The following is a 16,820-nucleotide window of genomic DNA, read 5'->3' on the forward strand; positions in this document are numbered from 1 at the left end:
TAGGGAGCTTCCAAATATCCCTCCTCTAAATACAAAATAAAAATGAAAAGGAAAACCAGAGAAATCCACTCAAAAGCATTATAGAAAAACAGTGAGACAAACAAAAGTGAGCCTCTACTTGAAATACCAGGAGCACTCCAGTATGATCCTGCTCAAAACTCCCCATCAGCAGCCACCTTTACACTGCCAGAGGGTGACCTAAGGGAACAGTGGCTTTGCTATGTGCCCTCCATTGAAGCAGGTCCAACCTCTGAGAGAGCAGATCACATTCAGAGAGCAGGAATGCTTCTACCTTCTTTGCAGAGGTTCTTCGCTCAAGAGCTCCATAGCCTCTGCTGGACACTCAGCAGCAAAGGGACACATCCACTTTATCACTCAGTACAGTCAGCATGATGGAAGGTAAAAAGTGAGAATTTAGTTATAAAGAAAGCAACTATATTACCAGTTCTGGGTGCTCCTCTGATAGAACAGAAATTAATTCATCCTCTATCTGAACAACTTTACTATCCCACAGGCAAGACAAGATGAAGGATGAAGCTTACATTCAAAGTTCTTTCCCAGTGAATGCAGCAACTACTTTTTGGCAACAATAAAAATTTTCACACAATGCTGTGATGTAGCACTTCTTTATGTGCAGGCTGACTTTGTTCAAGTGATTTGCATGTGCGTCTGTATGGTACATGTTTAGTCACAGGCTAACTGACATTACAGAAAGGTATGTGTGGCCAGCTTGTACTTATGAGCTCTGGCCTGGGGCCTATGTGGGCACAGTGTATAAAAGAATAGCAGGTGAGCTAAAGATAATTACTGAGTTACATCAACAAATTATGAACTGCAAATGAATCAACCTAACAAACAAGCTGGGAGCCCACAGGCTATTGTATGCTCACATTAATAATACATTGAATTACTGTAAATATAAAAGTAAACACTTTCAAACAGAAATATTTAAGTTTATTTGTAAAATAGGAGAGAGAATCAAACTAAAAATGTTGAATATAAAGTGTGTATTTGAATTTTATTCTAATTAATGGTGAAACAAAGAAGCAGAAGAGAATATTTTTCAAAACCATATACCCAAGCTAGATGTCCTTAAATAAGAAATCCTTTTTGGATAAATAAGTCTCTATTTTTATAGAGAGAAGCAGCCTCATATCCTTGCAAACAAGTAAGTCATTCATCTAGAAGCAGTCTTCATGATGTGAGACATTATCAAGTTGTTTGTTCTCTTTGTTTCTTTTGTGGATGAATGAGTTCAGGCTATCTCTAGAGTAATGTGGTGATGAAATCCTTCTCCATCTGGTTCATGACTCTTAGCCACTCAGAGATAATTTACCCTACGCTCCATGAAGTTATCTTAGGTTAGGCTAAATTGCTTCATGCAGCCATAGAGCAGAAAACCAGAACAAGAAACTTTTACAGGAGCTGTTTCTGAAACCCACAGCTGATGAAATCTCAGCAGGAAAGTATTGCAAATGACTGTGCAAGTCCCAGCCCACAGTAAAACTGATTATCTTCTTAACTGGGCATGCCCACACCTCTAGCGGCTTTGCTCCAGTGGTGACCTAATGATTAGTAACACAAATATAAAGGAGAAAAACGCATTGAAGAGGAAGACACTGTTTCAAGTGACGCCTCACTTTTGGGGTAATCCTTGATTATGTGTTCTCTGTGAATAATGTTGCTTTTTATGCACTAGGTAACATCAGATACAATTTGGATTATTCATCTGTTTATCCAAGTAAAAACCAAAGTGAGAAAAACTGATGTGACACAGGCATTATAGGCTTTTTAACAACATTGTTTCTAAGGACTTACTAACAACACAGACTGTTGATTTGTAGCATCCAAGCTGGTCCGTGTTTGCTCTCAAGACACAGGACAGTTGCTGGACACATGAAAGGAGGAAGACTGCAGAAACTCATACACTTCTTCTTGGGATTTTATCCATATTTTTGGAAGCTTTTTCTTCTGTTGCCATGGCCATCATGGCATGATCTCGTCCGGGGTCAACTGATGGCTGCTGAAAATGTTGTGGAGATATTTACACACCTATACACCCACAAAACTCGCCTAAATTAGTTTAACACATAAGCAGGAATTTCTGTATTTTAATTGAAGTCTCACGTACCCAAATCTAGAAAAGTCTGTGTTCAATGCATAGTAGAAGTGGGGAGGTGAGTCAAGGCAAGGAATTTCTACAAATGAGACTGGAGCAGGTTTGTTTAAGTCAATAGATCACCATCACAGAGATTACTGGACCTTATTCTTGTCTCTTTGTATTCTTTATTTTTTTTTTTCCACATTGCTCATATTTGTATTTCGCATAGAACTGCTTTCTTTATGTTCTTTCTCAAATTCTTTTCCACTGTCTGCTAAGGTGGACTGTGAACTCAGAAATGTTGGCAGACAGGACATGCATTGAAAAGCAAAGAGAAGATAAATGATAAATAAAATTTCCTTCATGCCAACACCACCACAGAAATCAAAGACTTCTGCCAAGCTGCAACTGATTTTTGTTATCCTCAATGCTACTGTTCAAGATTACTGTTCATTTGTTGTGATTTCTGCAGGGTCATATTTCCCTAACAAAGAACTCTTGCTGAAAGAAGAAAGCTCTGTCCAAACCGCTTTGTCTTGTAGATATCACCCTCAAACACCTGTCTATCTGCTCCTCTCCAGGCACACATAGCAAACTCCCAGCTACAGGCAGCAGACGTCAGCTCCCAGCTCAGCTTACTTACATCAAACAGCAGATCTCAAAGCACGGCTGTGCAAAATTCAGTCTGTGTGATAGAAGGGGGAGATGTGGCTGAACCTGATTCATCTTGCCCTGCTTCAGTGTGTGTGCTGACAGGCAGTAGCTGAGAGAGAAGCTGCGGTTATTGCAATGTTAACAGGTCTCTCTGTAAATCCATCACATTAGGGGAGTCCTTATGTGACATGTGGGAATTAAGATAGGTGAAAAACAGGAAATACACACCAACAATAAAACAAGGTTTTAATCAAAACCACACCTGGTGAGAGAAAGATTTCAGCTTCAAGAACTTCTTGCAGCCCCAGCTTGGGACTGTCCAAATGTGCTACAAGAAACTTTAATGATCAGATCAAGATATAATCTCACCATGTGTAGACATAATTCATTTCACAAGATTGACAGTTGTAAATGTAAAGAAAATCCTTACTTTTCAAAATAAAGAATGCATCCTAGACCCCTTAGTAGAAGATGAAAACACAACTATGTTAGTAATTATTTCATTTAATTAATTCAATATTGCACATCTTTTGTATACAGGAATTAAAAAATAATCCAGAATGGGTTTGGTGAATTAAATATTATCTGTGAAATATCATAGCAAGGTATTTTCTGGACTGATTTCACAAATGTCATTAGCAGGGAAAAATCCCACTGACATTTGATTTATGCAAATCACCATCATGGAACTATACTCCAAAAAACCAACCATGGCATGCACATGTTTTATATTTGCTTGCAAATACCTCAGCACAACTTCAGGAACATACATTTTTTTTCTGATGTAGCATCACTTTTTCCACAGACCTGGGTCTTTTCCTGTATCTCCTGATCTGTTTTCAAACCAGCCCAAAGGACATGGTCCAACATGCTGCTGCACTGGGATGCTATCCTGGGTCTCGGAAGTTCTCACTAATTTTACCATCACAGTAGCTCTTCCTATCACACTCCTCCCATCCTTCATTTCTTTCTTAATTCTGCTGACCCCATTGTTCCTGTGTAGGCTATGAAACCTTTGTAAAAAATTTTTATCATCCAGGGAAAATAATCCACAAAGTAGACTCCTTTCTTAATTTCCACAGTGTTTCAGATATAGGTACTAATAACTCTGGAGGAAAACAGAAACAAATAGAGGCAGAGAGGAAGGAAGAAACATAGTCAAGGAACAGGAAGGGATGTTTTCTGGTTAAATACAATGTGATTCAGGCAAGAGAAAAGAAATATAATCCATCTAGTGCTTCTCTGATTGAAAGTTTCTTGAAGTAACTGCTGTAGAAAGAGAAAAAATGGTTCCCCATACTGAATATAATTATATTATTATATTATTATAATTATATAATTATAATATAATTAAAACAAAATATTCTTATATTTCAGTATCTCTAAGTAAGCCCCTTTTAATAAAGAGAGTCATGCTAATAAATCACATTGAAGATACCAGTCTTTACACTACTTAGTCAGAAAAATCAGTGTCCTTCAGTGGTTGGGCTTTTATTGCTCTATTACCAGCTAGTTAGCATCTAATGCTAGCTGATATGCTTCAAACACTCGCATGTACTGTTGCTACAGATGCTCATCAGTCACATGAGATATCCAAACACTCAGATAGATTAGTCTAGTCTTCAGGAAACAGCATAACAAAATATGTTTCTGTCTTTGAGTGAAACAAACACACACTGCCATATTTTTGTTCCAGGTCAGTTGTGCACAGACTTGTGTGAGAGCACAGTTTTGTCTGAGTGTGTAGGTTTGAGGCAACAATTATAAAGCACTGGGAATCTAAGTGGACATTTTTAGAGTTGAAGAATTTAGCTGTGATACTTTATCTTTCTGATGTCTGCTGGAGTTCCTGAGGAAGCCTCCTATTCAACTCTACACTTTTATTTTTCCCCCAGTCAATTCCAGTTTTCCAGTTGTTGAATTAGAGAAAAGAGAACACAAATGCAGCTGGCATGACACATCCTACAGTTAAGTGACAACTGAGACCTCTGATTGATTTCAAATGATTCACTGGATTTTACACCCATGAAAAGCTGGATCAAGAAGTGTTTTGTCACTACTCCTACTCTCTGCAACCTTTATTGCTGTTACTATTTCCATGGTAACAGTTATGAACCCAAAAAGAGAGGAGTGAGTTGCTGCAGTTGTGAGGAGGAGTCTTTTCACTCCTACCAAGATAGTTGAAGATGGACTTGTCTTCTGAATTCATCACTCCCATCCATAAGGGTTGATGTGTTTTAATGTTCAGAGTCAGATAGACCATCCTCTTACATCTTGCGCTGATAGCCTATCTGCATCTAACTTGCATCTTGCTCATCACTTTCCATATTTGCAAGCTGATGATTCTAAGGTGACATTAGAAGGGAAGCCTCAATATTTCATGATCAATCAATACGTGGTCCCTCCATCACTAGGAGGTTAATCCAGCCAATTCACTGCAATCACCTCTGTTTGTGAAATGATATTTTCATGTCTGAAAGAGATGAATGGATAAATAAGGTAGTATAACTCTAGAGTTCATTGTGAAGTTGATAAGCTGTTGTGATCTGCTCAGTGGGCTGGAGATAATTGTTTCAAGCCTGTTATCTAGAACAGGAGCAGGTTTTCAGTTAGCTCATGGGAGTTTTTGTGAGTGATGTATGTCAGGCTTCTCTTCCTCTTTGGGACGATTTGGTGCTTAACAAATTATTTCCGTGGTTTAAAAGGTTTTGCATTAATAACTCTGCAAAGTCTGACATCTTCAGAACAGGTCTGAATTTCTTAGAACTGGACATGCATTAGGAAGTCTTGAGATCACCAAGTTAGTGATGTGCAATGTCCTGGTGAATTTTCTGGAGCAGAGATTTTGAGATGTATTGCTGCCACTTTGCACATTAAATCTGCCCCACAGGTAACAGAAGGAGCACAGGATACTGTACAGGCAACCTCGTCAAAAGGAATTGCTGAAAATTACTCAAAAACAAAACTCAACATGAGCCAGCAGTGCGCTCTGGCAGCCCGGAAAGCAAATGGGATCCTGGGCTCCATCAGGAGAGGGGTTGTCAGCAGGGATAGGAAGGTGATTGTCCCTCTCTATTTGGCTCTTGAGAGGCCCCATCTGGAGTACTGTCTGCAGGTGTGGAGCCCTCGGCACAAAAAAAGACATAGAGATTTTGGAAAGGGTCCAGAGGAGGGCCACGAAAATGATCAGGAGGCTGAAGCACCTCCCCTATGAGGACAAGCTGAGGGAGTTGGGCTTGTTCAGCCTAGAGAAGAGAAGGTTGAGGAGTGACTTCATTGCAGCCTTTCAATACCTGAAGGGAACTTACTTCCAGGAGGGGAGTAAACTCTTCAAAAGTGCTGACAATTTCAGGACATGGGGAAACGGTTTTAAATTAAAAGAGGGAAGATTTAGGTTGGATGTTAGGGGGAAGTTCTTCACTAGGAGAGTGGTTAGACCCTGGAACAGGCTGCCCAGGGAGGTTGTGGATGCTCCGTCCTTGGAGGTGTTCAAGACCAGGTTGGACGGGGCCCTGGGCAACCTGATCTCGTAAAGGCATATGTTTGGTGGCCCTGCCAGGCAGGGGGGTTGGAACTACATGATCCTTGAGGTCCCTTCCAACCCGGGTCACTCTGTGATTCTGTGATTCTGTGATCCAGTAGTGTTGGGCCACTCAGAAGTATGTCTATCTAAGCTGTGCAGCTTTATGGGAAATCAAAGTAAATCCTGAGTTACTTAACAGCTTTTGGGAAGCCTTGCCTTAGCAACTTCAGGAGGAAAGAAAGAAAATCAGTTGGGTGAAGGCCGGGGGAGAGAATTCACCAGTTCTGGATCCAGCATCTGACCTGCCAGTGGGGGTGTCAGGTGTGGAGTGAAGGGGCCTCCCCTAGACTTGTGTGTACCCCTATTTATATGTCCCAGTGCCTGGACTTCTGGAGCCTTCTCTTGCCCCAGTTCCAGGACTGGGACACCTGTCAAATCAAGAGAAGTGACACCAGGTACTCTCCTGTGGCTTAAAAGTTTCTCGGGGTGTTATATAGACGCACAGTACACTTGGTCTAGTCCCTCACTCTGAGGTGACCAATTTTCACTGGCGTTCACCTGGAAAAACAAAGTGCCTCCCATCCTATGAAGATCAAGCATAAGGCCACTTTCAGAGCTTTGGACATATCCCCAAGACCTAAGAAGTTCCATCCCAGAGTCCATAAGGAATCAAAAGATGGAGTTGATGAGCCACTCTCTACCAGACTTAAAAAGCTGCCAAGAAGTCCCCACTGACAAGAAAATGGAACACTGCACCCATTTTTAAAAAGTTAATTAAGAAGGACAGTGACCGAGTCCTGACCCCTGGCAGTGTGTTTAGCATAGAATCATAGAACCATACAATCACAAGGTTGGAAAGGACCTACAAGATCAACCCAGTGATCCGGCTTATCCAGATCCCTCTGAAGGGCCTCCCTACCCTCAGGCAGATCAGAACTACCTCCCAGCTTGGAGTCATCTGCAAACTTATTGAGGGTACACTCAGTCCCCTCATCTAGGTCATGGATGAAGATATTAAACAAAATGGGCCCCAGTACTGATCCCTGGGGGACACCACTTGTAATGGGTCACCAGCTGGTTTTAACTCCATTAACCACTACCCACTGGGCACAGCCCTGTAGCCAGTTCCTTGTCCAAAGAAAGGTAGACCTGTCCAGGCTACGGGCAGCCAGTTTCCCCAGGAGAACACCATGAGACACTGTGTCAAAGGCTTTGCTGAAATCTAGGTAGACTACACCAACAGCCTTCCCCTCATCTTCCAGTCTGGTCACCCAGTTGTCGAAGAGTGAGACATGAGTATGACGTAGATGACAGGGAATAAGGGGTGGACATTGGTTTTGACTGGGACAGAGTTAAACCACATCACTGTAGCTGGCGTGGTACTGTACTAGGAAAACAATGTTCGTTACACACCAGTGTTTCAGTTGTTGCAGAGCAGTGCTTTACAGAGTCAAGCATGTTTCAGCTTCTCAGGCTGCCCAGTAAGTAAGGAGCTGGGGGTCCTGGGAAGAGACAGAACCAGGACAGCTGACCTAAAAAAAGCCAACGGGATATTCCATATCCTATGGGTATCAGTCAGTGGGTGGGGTGCCACACTTTTTTATTTTTTCCCTTTTCCTTTTCTTTCCTATTTTGCTGTTCTTATTTTAACCTAAGAGTTTTGTCTCCTTTTCATCTTTTTCCCCTATTCTATTCCGTTCTTTCCCTCCCCTCCTCTCCTCTCCCCTCACGTGCAGACACTGGAACAACGCGTGCTTGTGAGTTTTTATCTTTTATTGTTAAGCCGTGTAAGCCCCATTTAGAGGCGCCGGTGGCGCCGCCTCTTGCAGGGCAGAGGAGCGCGCTGGGCGCTGCCGGCCCTCCTCTTGGTGGGGCGCCGGGATCCGCCAGCCGAGCGATTCCTGCCCCGGCCGCGAGAGGAGGAGCCGCGGCTGCGGCCCTGCTCAGAGGGACCGGCTGCCTCGGAACCCGGCTCGCCGGGACCTCTGCCGAGGGCCCCGCTGGACGTGCCGGGGAGCTCCTCCGCGTCGGGACCCGCGGAGCTGCCGGAGGGAGAGGTGCTGGGGGCAACGGTCCCCTGAGGAGATGTGGAGGGACCAGACGGGGCTGGGGGGCCATCCTCGTGCTCCTGGGCAGCACTGGGCTCTTCGGGCCCGTCCTCGTGCTCCTGCTCCTGGGCAGCGCTGGCATCTTCGAGGCCCAGCAGCCTCCGGGCCTCCTGGCCACACCGGCTCACGATGACTTCGATGAGCGCGTCCATGAATGCTGCCGTGATAGGTCCCAGGGTGGGCTGTGCGTGGTACACCAGGGCATCCCTGTTCAGCCCCACTCGGCACAGAAGAGCCAGGATCACGCTCTCCAGCCCACAGATCTGCCACCAGGGCAGCTCCTGGATCTGGGAGAAGATGTCCTGTATCCAGGGCTGCACTGGGAAGAGGAGGTCACGTCTCTCCCTGAAGAGTGCTGCCCACTCCTCGGGCAGGAGGCCACCCACTCTCGCTGCTCCCACATCCCTCTGCACAGCTGGCAGTGGAGCAGATGCTGCAGCGCCTCTGCGGCCGGTGCTGGTGATGAAGCCGACGGGCACCGGCACTGCAGGTGGGGAGACGATGCAGTCCACGAACTGATTGTCTCCCCGCACGCAGACCCGGATGGTCCGCATGGCCGTCCTGCACAGCGGGCAGCTGTCCCTCATCTTCGCCCACCGATGGATGCAGCCCAGGCAAAACGTGTGATCACATGGAATCACACGGGCCATGTCCTGTCGCACATCGCGACAGATGGAACATGTCCACTCCTCTCCTGCAGACATGTTCCTCTCGCTGAAGCTGGCTGGGAGAACTGAGGATGACCAGTTGTTCTCCTTCACCAGAGCTGCAGCGGTGGTGTCTCACTGCAAGAGGAAGAGAGGCCACAGTCACTCGCTGTTGTCCCAGGGTGTGAAAGTCCTCAGCAGGAAGCCCTGCCAAGCCCAGGACTGCCCTGAGGGACCCACATGTCCCCGCACCACTCACCTCCGCTGCTGCGGGTGCACTCAGTAGAGTCCCAGCTGCCTGCACTGGGCAGGGCCGGGGAAACAGAAGCGATGCTGTGGGTCAGGCACTGAGATGCTGCAAGCAGCCCCAGGCACGACCCAGCACAGCACAGCCAAAACCTTGCTCGAAGAACCTCCAAGCCTCGCAGAGCTGCTCAGCAGGGTCCAGGAACGAGCCAGACTGAGCCAGGCTCTGCCCGCACCCCACTATGAGCAGTGAGGGCTGAGCAGTCACAATCTGTCACCCGGTGATGTCACAGCCTGTTGCTCGGGGACATCACCATGGGCTGTCCGGCCTCACAGCACCCCAGTTTCAAGATGTTATTTTGTTTCCTGTTCCTAATTTGGTTCCTTTTCATTCCAGTCCACCTTTTATGCCTTACATTTGACATTGATACATAGAACTTTTATTTTCTTTGATTAAATCAACTGCTATTATATACATCCTCTGTTTCTTCACCAGTAAACTGTAGTGATTTTTCACTAGTGTGTTACACAGAAATTGGGTTTGGCATTCTCCTTGCTTCAGGAATGTTTGGTCCGTCTTTCCCATTCCTCTTCTGTAAGCATGATCCTGATGCTTTTCAGAAATATCGTCCATTCTGAATACATATTTCTTTCCGAGTGTCACACCCCACCTCTGGGATGGGGGAATTAGTCGAATTCATGAATCCCCTCAGACTGGATTGAGATGGAATAACATGGACCATGACTAACCATCAACTTTAAAGAGAAATCCTTATAGAGCCGTGATCCTGACGTGATCCTGTTGTGGCTGTCAGGTGAGGTCCAGGATGACTGGAGGAAGGGTCACGTCACTCCCATATACAAGAAGGGGAGCAGGGAGGACCCAGTGAACTACAGGCTGGTGAGTCTCACCTCCGTGCCTGGGAAGATTATGGAACAGATCCTCCTGGAGAACATGCTCGATCACATAAAGAATGAGCATGTGATCCGAGACAGCCAGCACGGCTTCACCAGGGGAAGGTCATGCTTAACTAATCTTGTGGCCTTCTATGATGGAGTCACGGCCTTGGTGGATGAAGGGAAGGTGACTGATGTAATTTACCTGGACCTGAGCAAGGCCTTTGACATGGGCCCCCATCACATCCTCATCTCCAAATTGGAGGGAGGTGGATTTGATGGGTGGACAACTCGATGGATAAGCAATTGGCTGAAAGGCCGCAAACAGAGCATGGTGGTCAATGGCTCTATGTCCAAATGGAGGCCAGTAACGAGCAGTGTCCCCCAATGGTCTGTCTTGGGACCGGTGCTCTTTAACATCTTTATTAATGACATCGATGAGGGAACTGAGTGCACCCTCAGCAAGTTTGCTGACGACACCAAGCTGAGTGGTGCAGTCGATACGGCGGAAGGAAGGGATGCCATTCAGAGGGACCTCGACAGGCTGGAAAGCTGGGCTCGGGTGAACCTAATGAGGTTCAACACGGCAAAGTGCAGGTTTTGCACTTGGGCTGGAAGAACCCCAGGCACCTGTACAGGCTGGGAGGAGTGGTCATTGAGAGCAGCTCAGCTGAGAAGGACCTGTGGGTCCTGATGGACGAAAGACTCAACATGAGCCAGCAGTCCACTCTGGCAGCCTGGAAAGCAAATGGGATCCTGGGCTCCATCAGGAGAGGGGTGGTCAGCAGGGATAGGGAGGTGATTGTCCCACTCTATTCGGCTCTTGAGAGGCCCCATCTGGAGTACTGTGTCCAGGTGTGGAGCCCTCAGTACAAAAAAGACATGGAGATTTTGGAAAGGGTCCAGAGGAGGGCCACGAAAATGATCAGGGGGCTGGAGCCCCTCCCCTGTTAGGACAGGCTGAGGGAGTTGGGTTTGTTCAGCCTAGAGAAGAGAAGGTTGAGGGGTGACCTCATTGCAGCCTTTCAGTACCTGAAGGGAACTTACTCTCAGGAGGGGAGTAAACTCCTCGAAAGTGCTGACAATAGCAGGACACGGGGAAATGGTTTTAAATTAAAAGAGGGAAGATTTAGGTTGGATGTTAGGGGGAAGTTCTTCTCTAGGAGAGTGGTTAGACCCTGGAACAGGCTGCCCAGGGAGGTTGTGGATGCCCCGTCCTTGGAGGTGTTCAAGACCAGGTTGGACGGGGCCCTGGGCAACCTGATCTCGTAAAGGCATATGTTTGGTGGCCCTGCCAGGCAGGGGGGTTGGAACTACATGATCCTTGAGGTCCCTTCCAACCCGGGTCATTCTGTGATTCTGTGATCCAGTAGTGTTGGGCCACTCAGAAGTATATCTATCTAAGCTATGCAGCTTTATGGGAAATCAAAGTAAATCCAGAGTTACTTAACAGCTTTTGGGAAGCCTTGCCTTAGCAACTTCAGGAGGAAAGAAAGAAAAACAGTTGGGTGAAGGCTGGGGGAGAGAATTCACCAGTTCTGGATCCAGCATCTGACCTGCCAGTGGGGGTGTCAGGTGTGGAGTGAAGGGGCCTCCCCTAGACTTGTGTGTACCCCTATTTATACGTCCCAGTGCCTGGACTTCTGGAGCCTTCTCTTGCCCCAGTTCCAGGACTGGGACACCTGTCAAATCAAGAGAAGTGACACCAGGTACTCTCCTGTGGCTTAAAAGTTTCTCAGGGTGTTATATAGACGCACAGTACACTTGGTCTAGTCCCTCACTCTGAGGTGACCAATTTTCACTGGCGTTCACCTGGGGAAACAAAGTGCCTCCCATCCTATGAAGATCAAGCATAAGGCCACTTTCAGAGCTTTGGACATATCCCCAAGACCTGAGAAGTTCCATCCCAGAGTCCATAAGGAATCAAAAGATGGAGTTGATAAGCCACTCTCTACCAGACTTAAAAAGCTGCCAAGAAGTCCCCACTGACAAGAAAATGGAACACTGCACCCATTTTTAAAAAGTTAATTAAGAAGGACAGTGACCGAGTCCTGACCCCTGGCAGTGTGTTTAGCATAGAATCATAGAACCATACAATCACAAGGTTGGAAAGGACCTACAAGATCAACCCAGTGATCCGGCTTATCCAGATCCCTCTGAAGGGCCTCCCTACCCTCAGGCAGATCAGAACTGCCTCCCAGCTTGGTGTCATCTGCAAACTTACTGAGGGTACACTCAGTCCCCTCATCTAGGTCATCAATGAAGATGTTAAACAAGATGGGCCCCAGTACTGATCCCCGGGGGACACCACTTGTAATGGGTCACCAGCTGGTCTTAACTCCATTAACCACTACCCACTGGGCACAGCCCTGTAGCCAATTCCTTGTCCAAAGAAAGGTAGACCTGTCCAGGTCATGGGCAGCCAGTTTCCCCAGGAGAACACCATGAGACACTGTGTCAAAGGCTTTGCTGAAATCTAGGTAGACTACACCAACAGCCTTCCCCTCATCTTCCAGTCTGGTCACCCAGTTGTCGAAGAGTGAGACATGAGAATGACGTAGATGACAGGGAATAAGGGGTGGACATTGGTTTTGACTGGGACAGAGTTAAACCACATCACTGTAGCTGGCGTGGTGCTGTGTTTTGGACATACTAGGAAAACAGTGTTCGTTACACACCAGTGTTTCAGTTGTTGCAGAGCAGTGCTTTACAGAGTCAAGCATGTTTCAGCTTCTCAGGCTGCCCAGTAAGTAAGGAGCTGGGGGTCCTGGGAAGAGACAGAACCAGGACAGCTGACCTAAAAAAAGCCAACGGGATATTCCATATCCTATGGGTATCAGTCAGTGGGTGGGGTGCCACACTTTTTTATTTTTTCCCTTTTCCTTTTCTTTCCTATTTTGCTGTTCTTATTTTAACCTAAGAGTTTTATCTCCTTTTCATCTTTTTCCCCTATTCTATTCCGTTCTTTCCCTCCCCTCCTCTCCTCTCCCCTCACGTGCAGACACTGGAACAACGCGTGCTTGTGTGTTTTTATCTTTTATTGTTAAGCCGTGTAAGCCCCATTTAGAGGCGCCGGTGGCGCCGCCTCTTGCAGGGCAGAGGAGCGCGCTGGGCGCTGCCGGCCCTCCTCTTGGTGGGGCGCCGGGATCCCCCAGCCGAGCGATTCCTGCCCCGGCCGCGAGAGGAGCCGCGGCTGCGGCCCTGCTCAGAGGGACCGGCTGCCTCGGAACCCGGCTCGCCGGGACCTCTGCCGAGGGCCCCGCTGGACGTGCCGGGGAGCTCCTCCGCGTCGGGACCCGCGGAGCTGCCGGAGGGAGAGGTGCTGGGGGCAACGGTCCCCTGAGGAGATGTGGAGGGACCAGACGGGGCTGGGGGGCCATCCTCGTGCTCCTGGGCAGCACTGGGCTCTTCGGGCCCGTCCTCGTGCTCCTGCTCCTGGGCAGCGCTGGCATCTTCGAGGCCCAGCAGCCTCCGGGCCTCCTGGCCGCACCGGCTCACGATGACTTCGATGAGCGCGTCCATGAATGCTGCCGTGATAGGTCCCAGGGTGGGCTGTGCGTGGTACACCAGGGCATCCCTGTTCAGCCCCACTCGGCACAGAAGAGCCAGGATCACGCTCTCCAGCCCACAGATCTGCCACCAGGGCAGCTCCTGGATCTGGGAGAAGATGTCCTGTATCCAGGGCTGCACTGGGAAGAGGAGGTCACGTCTCTCCCTGAAGAGTGCTGCCCACTCCTCGGGCAGGAGGCCACCCACTCTCGCTGCTCCCACATCCCTCTGCACAGCTGGCAATGGAGCAGATGCTGCAGCGCCTCTGCGGCCGGTGCTGGTGATGAAGCCGACGGGCACCGGCACTGCAGGTGGGGAGACGATGCAGTCCACGAACTGATTGTCTCCCCGCACGCAGACCCGGATGGTCCGCATGGCCGTCCTGCACAGCGGGCAGCTGTCCCTCATCTTCGCCCACCGATGGATGCAGCCCAGGCAAAACGTGTGATCACATGGAATCACACGGGCCATGTCCTGTCGCACATCGCGACAGATGGAACATGTCCACTCCTCTCCTGCAGACATGTTCCTCTCGCTGAAGCTGGCTGGGAGAACTGAGGATGACCAGTTGTTCTCCTTCACCAGAGCTGCAGCGGTGGTGTCTCACTGCAAGAGGAAGAGAGGCCACAGTCACTCGCTGTCCCAGGGTGTGAAAGTCCTCAGCAGGAAGCCCTGCCAAGCCCAGGACTGCCCTGAGGGACCCACATGTCCCCGCACCACTCACCTCCGCTGCTGCGGGTGCACTCAGTAGAGTCCCAGCTGCCTGCACTGGGCAGGGCCGGGGAAACAGAAGCGATGCTGTGGGTCAGGCACTGAGATGCTGCAAGCAGCCCCAGGCACGACCCAGCACAGCACAGCCAAAACCTTGCTCGAAGAACCTCCAAGCCTCGCAGAGCTGCTCAGCAGGGTCCAGGAACGAGCCAGACTGAGCCAGGCTCTGCCCGCACCCCACTATGAGCAGTGAGGGCTGAGCAGTCACAATCCGTCACCCGGTGATGTCACAGCCTGTTGCTCGGGGACATCACCATGGGCTGTCCGGCCTCACAGCACCCCAGTTTCAAGATGTTATTTTGTTTCCTGTTCCTAATTTGGTTCCTTTTCATTCCAGTCCACCTTTTATGCCTTACATTTGACATTGATACATAGAACTTTTATTTTCTTTGATTAAATCAACTGCTATTATATACATCCTCTGTTTCTTCACCAGTAAACTGTAGTGATTTTTCACTAGTGTGTTACACAGAAATTGGGTTTGGCATTCTCCTTGCTTCAGGAATGTTTGGTCCGTCTTTCCCATTCCTCTTCTGTAAGCATGATCCTGATGCTTTTCAGAAATATCGTCCATTCTGAATACATATTTCTTTCCGAGTGTCACACCCCACCTCTGGGATGGGGGAATTAGTCGAATTCATGAATCCCCTCAGACTGGATTGAGATGGAATAACATGGACCATGACTAACCATCAACTTTAAAGAGAAATCCTTATAGAGCCGTGATCCTGACGTGATCCTGTTGTGGCTGTCAGGTGAGGTCCAGGATGACTGGAGGAAGGGTCACGTCACTCCCATATACAAGAAGGGGAGCAGGGAGGACCCAGTGAACTACAGGCTGGTGAGTCTCACCTCCGTGCCTGGGAAGATTATGGAACAGATCCTCCTGGAGAACATGCTCGATCACATAAAGAATGAGCATGTGATCCGAGACAGCCAGCACGGCTTCACCAGGGGAAGGTCATGCTTAACTAATCTTGTGGCCTTCTATGATGGAGTCACGGCCTTGGTGGATGAAGGGAAGGTGACTGATGTAATTTACCTGGACCTGAGCAAGGCCTTTGACATGGGCCCCCATCACATCCTCATCTCCAAATTGGAGGGAGGTGGATTTGATGGGTGGACAACTCGATGGATAAGCAATTGGCTGAAAGGCCGCAAACAGAGCATGGTGGTCAATGGCTCTATGTCCAAATGGAGGCCAGTAACGAGCAGTGTCCCCCAATGGTCTGTCTTGGGACCGGTGCTCTTTAACATCTTTATTAATGACATCGATGAGGGAATTGAGTGCACCCTCAGCAAGTTTGCTGACGACACCAAGCTGAGTGGTGCAGTCGATACGGCGGAAGGAAGGGATGCCATTCAGAGGGACCTCGACAGGCTGGAAAGCTGGGCTCGGGTGAACCTAATGAGGTTCAACACGGCAAAGTGCAGGTTTTGCACTTGGGCTGGAAGAACCCCAGGCACCTGTACAGGCTGGGAGGAGTGGTCATTGAGAGCAGCTCAGCTGAGAAGGACCTGTGGGTCCTAATGGACGAAAGACTCAACATGAGCCAGCAGTGCACTCTGGCAGCCCGGAAAGCAAATGGGATCCTGGGCTCCATCAGGAGAGGGGTGGTCAGCAGGGATAGGGAGGTGATTGTCCCACTCTATTCGGCTCTTGAGAGGCCCCATCTGGAGTACTGTGTCCAGGTGTGGAGCCCTCAGTACAAAAAAGACATGGAGATTTTGGAAAGGGTCCAGAGGAGGGCCACGAAAATGATCAGGGGGCTGGAGCCCCTCCCCTGTTAGGACAGGCTGAGGGAGTTGGGCTTGTTCAGCCTAGAGAAGAGAAGGTTGAGGGGTGACCTCATTGCAGCCTTTCAGTACCTGAAGGGAACTTACTCTCAGGAGGGGAGTAAACTCCTCGAAAGTGCTGACAATAGCAGGACACGGGGAAATGGTTTTAAATTAAAAGAGGGAAGATTTAGGTTGGATGTTAGGGGGAAGTTCTTCTCTAGGAGAGTGGTTAGACCCTGGAACAGGCTGCCCAGGGAGGTTGTGGATGCCCCGTCCTTGGAGGTGTTCAAGACCAGGTTGGACGGGGCCCTGGGCAACCTGATCTCGTAAAGGCATATGTTTGGTGGCCCTGCCAGGCAGGGGGGTTGGAACTACATGATCCTTGAGGTCCCTTCCAACCCGGGTCATTCTGTGATTCTGTGATCCAGTAGTGTTGGGCCACTCAGAAGTATATCTATCTAAGCTATGCAGCTTTATGGGAAATCAAAGTAAATCCAGAGTTACTTAACAGCTTTTGGGAAGCCTTGCCTTAGCAACTTCAGGAG

At 48.5% G+C, this 16,820-nt stretch overlaps 2 protein-coding genes across 2 annotated transcripts; both read right to left on the reverse strand.

The window, feature by feature from the left end:
- Positions 1–8,046: 8,046 nt before the first annotated feature.
- Positions 8,047–10,610, reverse strand: LOC146753796 (uncharacterized). The gene has a single exon (XM_085528702.1). The coding sequence runs from the start codon at positions 9,088–9,090 to the stop codon at positions 8,077–8,079; it is 1,014 nt and encodes a 337-aa protein (XP_085384828.1). The 5' UTR covers positions 9,091–10,610; the 3' UTR covers positions 8,047–8,076.
- A 2,586-nt stretch (positions 10,611–13,196) lies between these two features.
- Positions 13,197–15,762, reverse strand: LOC146753797 (uncharacterized). Its single transcript, XM_085528870.1, has one exon. It carries the CDS (start codon positions 14,248–14,250, stop codon positions 13,240–13,242), a length of 1,011 nt encoding a protein of 336 aa, XP_085384996.1. The 5' UTR covers positions 14,251–15,762; the 3' UTR covers positions 13,197–13,239.
- Between the last annotated feature and the right edge of the window lie 1,058 nt (positions 15,763–16,820).

The sequence above is a fragment of the Coturnix japonica genome, chromosome Z, assembly GCF_054131305.1.
Source record: "Coturnix japonica strain WE chromosome Z, WE-NBRP24, whole genome shotgun sequence".
In the NCBI taxonomy this organism is placed as follows: Eukaryota; Metazoa; Chordata; class Aves; order Galliformes; family Phasianidae; genus Coturnix; species Coturnix japonica.